Raw genomic sequence first — 9,438 nt, 5'->3', positions numbered from 1 at the left:
TACTGTCATCATTTAACTTAACTACTAAAGTTACACAGGGCTGGGAAGTGTGATGCTGCCCTCATGGCCATTCCCTCAGCAAGCTTTCTACATATGAAGCCCATCCTCCAATTAGCCCCTGTATAGGGGCTTCAGCAGGGTCAAAGGGAAAGATGATGATGTGAATACAACACTCTGGCCTTCTGCTCCCTTGAAGCCAGGATCTGCTATATCCTCTGCTTGTGGAAGCATAGGGTTCATTCTAGCCTGTAATCCTGCATTTCTGACATCAGTATGTTTACACAAGATGTCACAAATGCAGCTTAATGACTCCACTGCCAGTAAGTGAAGAACAAGACACACTGTCAAGAAGGAAAAAAAATTCTGAAGAAAAGAACATGAAAAGTTAAACAGGTTTATGTTAGTCTGATGCATTTGAAAGTTTTCTCCTCTTTAATGTTTGCAGAGGAGCTCTTCCAATCTGTTGAATACATACAGGGATATTTATTTTTAAGTGATGTAAATATATATTTAGATAATAGACAGTAGACTCTCAGAATGAAGTGGTAGCCTGTTGAATAAAGAATACACTTTAAAAAAGTCTAAATATGAATTTACAAGATAAAGTGTAACGGCTTCAAAGGAGCCATTGATCTATGGAGTACATAATATGCATGTTAGAAGTCGTTGAAATACTTATTTACATGACATGCTGCTCACAAGGAGCCATTATGGCCTTTAAGTAAATGGTATGCAGTGTAAAAATTGTCTAAGCAAATCATTTCTTTTATCAGACACTAGTGTATCATGTCAGCTGATAAACACATTCTTTTTTGAAAAAAACAAACCCAAGGCTAAAAGGAGGTGAAATCAGAAAAACATGTCAAAGGGTGTTTCCAGGAAGGAAAATTACCCGTGGCAGCTGACTCCAGCTCTTGTGGCTCGGCCTAAGGGGCTGTTTAGCTGTGGTGTAGACATTCAGGCTTGGGCTGGAACCTGGGCTGTTGGACCCTGTGAGGTGGGAGGATCCCAGAGCTCGGGCTGCAGCCCAAGCCTGAATAGCTACACTGCAATTAAACAGCCCCGTGAGCACAAGTCAGTTGGCACTGGCCAGCCACGAGTTTCGATTGCAGTATAGACATAGCCACAAAGGCAAGAGTCTAGGCTCTGCTCCTGGCTTACACTAGTTCTGCCACCATTGTTAGGACTGGTGCTAGACCACTAGTGAAGAATTGCTAGTATTTCTCAGTTACACAAGCCGTATGGGCCATATTTTCCCGTCAAGTCAAAAGTGCAAATGGGAACACCCTAAAACCAGCCACCCCTATACTTTGTAAAAAGTTACTGTACAGTTGTTTTTCCTCCCGCTGATGTGTTTATCCTCTCTCTGTGTATGTTATGAGCAAAGCGGAGCTACAAAACCCACTGAGGGTTAAGGATCCATGCAACAATACCCTAACTCTGCCAATCATGGCCAGCTGTAAAGAGGGGGCCCACGCTGGGTGCCATGTTCCACATTGACCCCTAGCCATAGCAACACAGCTGGCATACTAACTTTGACACCTCTTTGACATCTCTGATGGGGAAAGTATTAACTTGCAACACATGGGACCCTAACCGAAGCCCATTAAGATAAATAGGACTCCTAGCATTGACTTCAGTATGCTTTGAATCAGGCCCGTAATTTTTGTGTATGAGCATACCACTTAGTGGAGTTCATTCTCAGAACAATGCCCCTTTCTGTGTTCTGTTCACTGCATGACTCTATTGTGGAAGGGATTTAGCTAGTTATACAGGGGAGTGGGATACAGTATGCTACAACACAGCCTTTTCCCCGAACCTGCTTTTTCTTTGGCTTTGCTTTACTCTGCACTACAGATTGGGTGAGTGATGTTGGTTGGAGCGTAGGGGCTTTTGTCCTTAAATCACCCTCTCGTGCCTAGGAACTACAGGGTCTAAGAACAGTATCATGGATTATAAACTGTATGTAACTCCTATTTGTGTTGTTGGAAGAACAGACTTCTGTATGTACTGCTCAACATAAGGGCAACAGTAAGAGTTAAGGATGCAGTGTTTACCACAAGTGACAGTCTTAACTCTTCTCTCCTAAATGCACAAAAGGCAAGATCTGTAACATTAATATGTCCTGTGGTTTTAATACAATGTGGATCTGCTTAGTATAAGATGAAAGAATAAATTAAGAAGGCATTTTATATAGACAAACACATTTGTGAATCTTTTTCAATTAAATGGACCAAACAGTGTTGGTTCACTGGTGTAATTGTAGAGTAGCTCTATTAATTTATATGTATATGCATCAGGCATAAATTTAGCTCAGTGTGTTTTTGGACAATATTATATACTGTAACAGGATATTTAATATTGCTTTGGGAATAATGTAGATAGTGGTGTCTGCATTCCTACAGAACAAACCATGAGATGGTATTGCAACTAAAATCACTGTTTTTATACCACTATTTCTTTTTTGATACCATGAAGATTTAGGTAAAATTTAAACACACACAGCCATTCAGTCTTTCAAAAAGAAGTAGTAAACTAATACCTTATCTTTACATAATGCTTTTCATTCTATGATCTCAAAGTACTCTTCAAATGTTTAATTAATCTAGCATTAGAACATACCTGTAAGCTAGCTATGGAATATATTACAAGCACTTCTCCTGTGACTCCTATTAACTGTTCAACAGCAACTCTACGCGACAATTTAGAAATTGAAAACAAATGACATAGCCATCTGAAATGGCAGAGAACAGAATGAATTTGAGTAGAACATTGCAGTAAATACCTTCATGCTTATGAAATTGGAAAGGGATCTTTAATGACTGCAAGTGATCAGAACTTTAATATTGCACCTAATCTAAAATACACAGTGTGACATACCTAATAATCATTGACATTCAATGCATGTTAAGGATAGAAAAGACCTAGTCACCTCATCTGTCCCTCCTTCCAATGCATTTTCCAGCCCCTTTTCTAATGTAGTTTCAAATGAACTCAAGCAACGGAGAAGCAATGTCTCGTGATTTCCCTTAAGAATCCATTCTGGAATCAATTAACTGATCCTGATAATCAGCCTAAATTTTCCTACAATGAATATCCTCCCATATCTGAAACTTTTGTCTCACAGCAAGATGAATTAAATAATATCTAAGAGTTTGTCCATTCATCCCAATGTACTTTACAAAGATAAGTACACATCAAAGACATGTTATAAGTGGAAAACTGAAACACAAGGAGAAGTTAAACAGCAACTTGCTCCAAAGGGAATAGAACACAGTTCTCCCAATTCCTAATCTGACAGCCACTCCACGGGTCAACCATAACTTTTGTCAATGAAATTGCTCCTTTTAAGAAAAGATTTTGATACTAACAATAAATCAAAGACATTTTGGGAAATATTTTTTTTAATTCTATGACTATTCATTGTGGTGTGGAGCAAGTGAAACTATGCATAGGGTTAAATAGAAGTTATTTTGTAAGAAGGTAAAAATGGTGACAAATAAACTTTATAAGTAAAAAAAACCCAGTAGTTAGGCATGTACTGATGTTAATAACCCATAAACAAGCTGTTAAGTTTTCCTTGTTTACAGTTTCACATATTGCATAAGAAATAAACCAAGAACAGCATCTTTTATGTGTGGAATATTTTTACTTTTTAATGTTGCATTGAAGCCTTTAAATCTGGAATGTCAAGGATATTTATATAACACAAGACTTCTCATGGCATTTAAAAAAATTAAATTTTCTAAATGATCTAAAGTATTGCATAGTAATATTTTTTAACAAGCTACGGCCAAAGCCTTGCCCCATTGAAATCCATGGGAATTTGCCTTAATGTGGCACTGGAATTTGATATCTAGAACACATTTTAGATTGTTAAATTGATGCAGGGGTACAGATTCCAGCAGGAGCTCTCTCAATAAACTCTGTATTTGTGCAAACATTACGAAGTGGTTTCATAGTTTTAAGGCAGCTCACTTTGCTTTTTCCTTCCTACTACCCCGACATAGCAGAATAGTGTTTAACTGGCAACAGCAAGTATAAACAAAAAATATTACTGAAAACTAAGTCTTGTTGACTTCGGGGGGCGGGGGGGGGAGGGGGAAATCACAGTGTCCTGCTATGTAAAATAAAATAAGTGGGCGCTACAAATGCCAAATTTTAACAACAACCAACCAAAAATCCAACAAAACAAAACAAACCTGTCTCCTAAGATGAATAGTTTAAATATGGGGAAGGTAAAGGTTTGTTTGAACTTTCCTTTTTCTGTAACACGAGAAAAACAAACTTCAGTGCAAAATTCTAGTATTAGTGTTTTTATTACTTACTCTCATTGCATTATTTGAAGAAAACAGCACTGAATATTTTTACTTCAGAGAAGCATTACTTGATGTTACAAGAATTTATATTTAGTTTATTAAACTAACATTACTACATCCTCAAAGGTGGGACCATAGGAAGTTTCTGAACCTGTTTCTTGTCTCTTTTACACATATGAAACTCCATTGATTTTAACGGATTTGCAGTGGTATGTTTGCAGATAAGTGTTTGCTGGTTTTTTTGGCTTGTTTGATCTTAATGCAATTATTTTAAGAAAGTATTCATCTTGTTAACATATTACCACTTTAGTTGTTAGCTAACCACCACAGCAGTTCATTTCCTCATAAATATTTAACATAATAAAAAAAGTCCCTTGGGCCCTAACACTTTTGACACTTGTATAATCTAAAACAAATCCTCCCACTTTTTAAATCAAACAGACCATGTTACACACACAGTTGGCTAACTATTTACAAAGCACCCAATTAAATTCTGCTTAATTCTCCCACTGTCTGAAAATCCCACCTCACTGGTGCATGAACTACTGATCACACAAAATGCATAACTTTCTCATAGCTTGGACATTACTTTACAGACTGTAAAACTTTATTGTACATAAGACTGCTATAAAATGAACTCATCCATTAAGCAACACGTATAAGAAAGTGAAGCAATTGTATAAATTTAGAGGATTGAAGAAATAAGCAGAAGAATCACAGTACAAAGACACGTAAATCTAGTTTAATAGTCACATGTAGAATTTACACATCACAGAGATTAAACAGAATTTTAACTTAACATAGCTGCAGTGAAATGAAAGTCATTTTGTATTAGAAAAATAATCTTGATGCAGTTATCTGATTTTTGGTCTACTTAAAGTTCATTTTAAGACGGATTTACATCACTGATCATAATGACTTTGCTTGTGTGCTTTTCCACAATCCCATATCAATATTCTTTGGATGAAACAGTAACTGTTCATTTGTTAATGATTTGCCCTTTGGTTCCAAGCAGAGAACTGTGTTCACTTTTTAACTGTAATATGTTGTAAGAATGAAAGTTTGTGACAATAAACCTTTTGTTGTTAAAAGAAGTTCCACAGTAAGTTTCTTGATTCTGATGCAACAGCAGATTTTACAAAAGCTGATTAAAGATCTAAAACATTGCCTTCGATATGAAAAAGTAGATAGAATTTGTTTTTCTAATCTCAGTAAAAAAACAGTCTTAACACTACTTGTATATAATGCACTAAAAACCCTTGTGCCTAATTGACAAAAGTGTAGTTTCAAAATGTATAATACAATTACCAATATTTTAATCTAGATTGAAGAAAACACATTTGTATGGACTCAACACGAGTTTATTTGCAATTAGACATCTCATGCAATCATGCAGGACCACTAGCTATAGCTGTAACTTCCAAGTCTAAAAAGACACTGGGCAAAAACCTTAACTGTCAAGATATTTTCATATTAGCAGCTCTGTACCTGAGCTGTAAATAATGTTCTAAAGAAATATTCCCACACATTAAAAAAAACATACACACCTTTATAATATTTACAAAAAATATTTAATTAAAAATATTTTATAATTACAGTAGTCTATTAAAGCATATACTTTTCTCACTTACACTTATAGAACATCTCTATATATACACAGTATGAAATGTCACTCATATATCTATACAATATGTAACATTCCTGCAGGGAGAAGAAAGTTCCCTGGGCCCCAATAAAATCATCTATTTTAAACAATAGATGTCAAATATATCTACAATGCTCTGGCAGATTAGTAAAGCTTCAAAAATTCAGCTGCTCAGTCCCTTACAGTTATACTTCTAAAGTTCGATTTACTCTGGATCTTCTATCCAACAGAAAAGTCACACTTTTCTGCTTAAGTTTTAAGTCTCCTCCCACCAAAATAAACAAACAATTCACATCTGATATTAAATGCACAGAAAAAAAAGACATGTTTAAAATGCTATGAACGTGCAAAACAGTGAAAGTTCTCTCTCAGAAGGAAACATGGAAACGATTCTGGGGTTGAATTATTTTTTCATCTCATCTGATGGCTGATATTTCTTTTTCCCCCTCCCTCTCTAATGTGTTTTTCTCTGCTCCTCTGGCTCTGGATCTGCCTGCTGCACACCTGTGGAAGAGGAATGAATAGAGGGGGTGTGTGAACCGTTTTTGCTCCAGACTGAGTGGCGCCACCAACAAAACACAAGACATGCTTGATCAACAACCCAAAACAAACCAGGTCAAACAACAACCTCAGCTTCCATGCTAGGCCAAAACAGAGGAATACACAGCTGCAAGCCCCAGTGATAAGCGCTTGACACAGGGGGTTTAAATAATAATAATAAAACAGGCTCCCTGCAAACCTTGTTTGCTCAGTCCAGACCCCATTTCTGCACTCCAGATGAGACAGAAAGGAAAGAGTCTCAATGCTAGGAAAAGAGACTTCCTTTAGAAAAGAATGTAGGTGCACTCAGGTCAGAGAGGCACTAGTGCTTCTAGAATAATACATTATTCATGCATTTAATGGAGAAGAAATTAACTCCTAAGGAATGTGCAAGACTTCAACCCGTTTTAAAAAAGAGCTAGTTGAAACATTTACAGTGCAAAGGGCACTGCTGTTACAATACTACAGATGGCAGAGATGCAGCCTTTTCTCTAGATGCCCAATCATTAGAGACTCACCTTGAGAGTGCAGTTCAGCGGCACAGAATACTGTCCCCTTGCTTGTTAACAGCGCCAGCCTGCACAACAAAACACCAGTAAAAAAAGAAAGAGTGCAAATAATTAGCTCGGCCATGATAACTGTGCGTGTGTCTGGATCACACACACGGGCAGAGACCAGCCTAGAGAGGTGACAAGCTCCACAATGGAGAGCGGAAGCCACAAGGACTGGGCCAGCCAAGTCCTGCGCACACAGATCCATGCACCCGACAGCAGGTTGCTAGATTCTCAGTGTGACACCTCCTGGCTCCGACACAGGCAGGGACACCAGAGGCTGCTGGGTGTCACATTCCGAGCACACAGCCGGACCCGTCGCCCAGGCACTGCCGGCTGGAGAGTCACAGGTTTCCTTCTGTCTCTCAGAAGCAAACGCCTTATGCTGCTAAGGGTGGATCCCGGAGAAGAAAGATCCTCCCCGCTCCCACGCACAGACATTTATTTGTTATATACATATATGAAGATTTCAGGGTGTGTGTGTGTGTGTGCGTGTGTATACCCTGAAACAGTTAAATGTGCACATTCCCTTTAAGCATTTATATGAGCTATAGTACCCTTAAGTGTGTACAGAATCGTTGTACGGATTCCTGTGTGTACACACACATTATCTATACTTCCCTGAGTGGCTATAACTATACAGCAAGTACAGTGAAGGTATATGTGTGTGCGTATGTCTATACACACACAAGCGTCTAGCTCATCATTGTATTTCCCGGTATAGAGTGTGTGCATCTACAGACGGGTGTGTGAGATGCACACACTCAATGGATCACACAACGGAAGTATGCAGTACAGTGCCTATAGGTGCATACTTGCGGACAGATCCTGCGCTTACCAAAGTCAATGGCACGACTCCCACTGACTCCAGTGGAGCAGACTGGGTCTCAGGGCGCCCGCAGAACACACACACGGATACCGCGTCGCACTCACACGCCTAAGGGGACTCTGTCGACGCCGGTCGTTGCAGAGACACAGGGGGTCTGGGGTACCCTGGCCACACACCTTTCAGGGAGTGCACAGTACGAGCCCTGCATCCCCTAGCTGGCTGGCCAATGCTACACGTACACATTCCTGCCCCGCGTGGGCTAGCCCGGCCAGGGCAGCGCCTCGCGTTTTCCCTGCCACGGCGCTTACCGGGTCGGTGTTGAGGGCTGTAAGCGGGGTCCGGGGGGTGGTTGCGGGACAGCTCCCTGGGTGCAGCGGAGGTGGCTGCTGTTGCTGCTGCCTGAGCAGAGCCGGGTGCATCTCCAGAGCCAGCTGCAGGTCGAGGATGTAGTCGATGACATGCTGCAGGATCTCCACTTTGCTGACCCGCTTATTGGGCGGGATGGTGGGCACTAGCTTCCGGAGCCGGCTGTAACAGTCATTCATATCGCACTGCAGGCACAGCGACGCCGGCTCCTCGTCCGACGGGGCCCCCTTGCAGCCGCGTTCGGCCAGGCAGCGCAGAGCCAACTGCCCGCCTCCGCCACCTCCTCCTCCACCGCCGCCTCCTCCAGCGCCCCCGCAGCAGCCCGCCTGTGCCTTCCTGCTGGGGTGGCGGACGGGACTCACCGCTTTCATGGTGCACAAGGAGCGATCCCCTCGGGCACCGATGCACACCGCGTACTGCCCGCAATGCAACAAGAGCAAGAGGCAGCGCTCAGCCAACGCAGCGATCCCTTCCTAAAGCAACCAAGGAGGGGCAGCCCGTCTCTGGATACAATCTCCGGGCTGTGCCAGAGCGGATGCCAGACCGTGCAAAGAAAATCCCACCACCCAGGCTAGTCATTCGCTACCCTTCCCCTTCGCTCCCACTAGAGCCCAACTGCCTCTGCTCAGGCCGGTTTGCTGCGCCGCCCTATATATATATATGTAGCACGGGGTACAGACAGGCGGGGCTCGCGCTGCCGGGGCCAGGGGAAGGGAGGAGGCAAGAGGCGCGCGGGGGAGGGGAAATGTGTGCAAAGGAGAGGGGAGGAGGGGGGGAGGAGCGCCGCGCTTTGGCCAATCACCGCCGCCTCCTCCCTCCATGGAACGCCGCTCTGGCCAATGGCGAGGACGCTCCATTCCGTCAATGCAGTGGGGTCTAGGGCTGGGGAGAGTGCTGAACCCAAGGGAGCGGAGGGAGGCGAAGAGAGAGAGAAGTTCCTAGCAAGGAAGAACTGCGGGAATGCGAATGGAATTCACTCTCCTGAATGAGGCTGCTGAATCCTACCATTCCCATCGGCACCCGGAGCACTCACAACTGGCTGTGCCAGCAGTAGGCTTCCCCTCCTCTGATCTATCCTTGAAGCCTTCAAGGAGCAATTGGAGATTGTTAATGTCATTTTACCGTACGCACTTTTTTTTGCTGTCTATTTATTCTTCAGACTGCTTAATCATCACCAGAAAATATTTC

General features: G+C 41.9%; 1 protein-coding gene across 1 annotated transcript; it reads right to left on the bottom strand.

Moving 5' to 3' along the window:
• Positions 1-4,295: 4,295 nt before the first annotated feature.
• ID4 (inhibitor of DNA binding 4) lies at positions 4,296-8,892 on the bottom strand. Its single transcript, XM_032776974.2, has 3 exons — positions 8,193-8,892; positions 7,023-7,081; positions 4,296-6,468 (listed from the first exon to the last, which is right to left on the bottom strand). Exons 1-2 carry the CDS (start codon positions 8,619-8,621, stop codon positions 7,037-7,039), a joined length of 474 nt encoding a protein of 157 aa, XP_032632865.1. The 5' UTR covers positions 8,622-8,892; the 3' UTR covers positions 4,296-6,468; positions 7,023-7,036.
• Between the last annotated feature and the right edge of the window lie 546 nt (positions 8,893-9,438).

Source organism: Chelonoidis abingdonii, chromosome 2, assembly GCF_003597395.2.
Source record: "Chelonoidis abingdonii isolate Lonesome George chromosome 2, CheloAbing_2.0, whole genome shotgun sequence".
Taxonomy (NCBI): Eukaryota; Metazoa; Chordata; order Testudines; family Testudinidae; genus Chelonoidis; species Chelonoidis abingdonii.
Note: the sequence above shows the minus strand (reverse complement) of the source record. Positions and strands in the feature narration are given on the sequence as shown.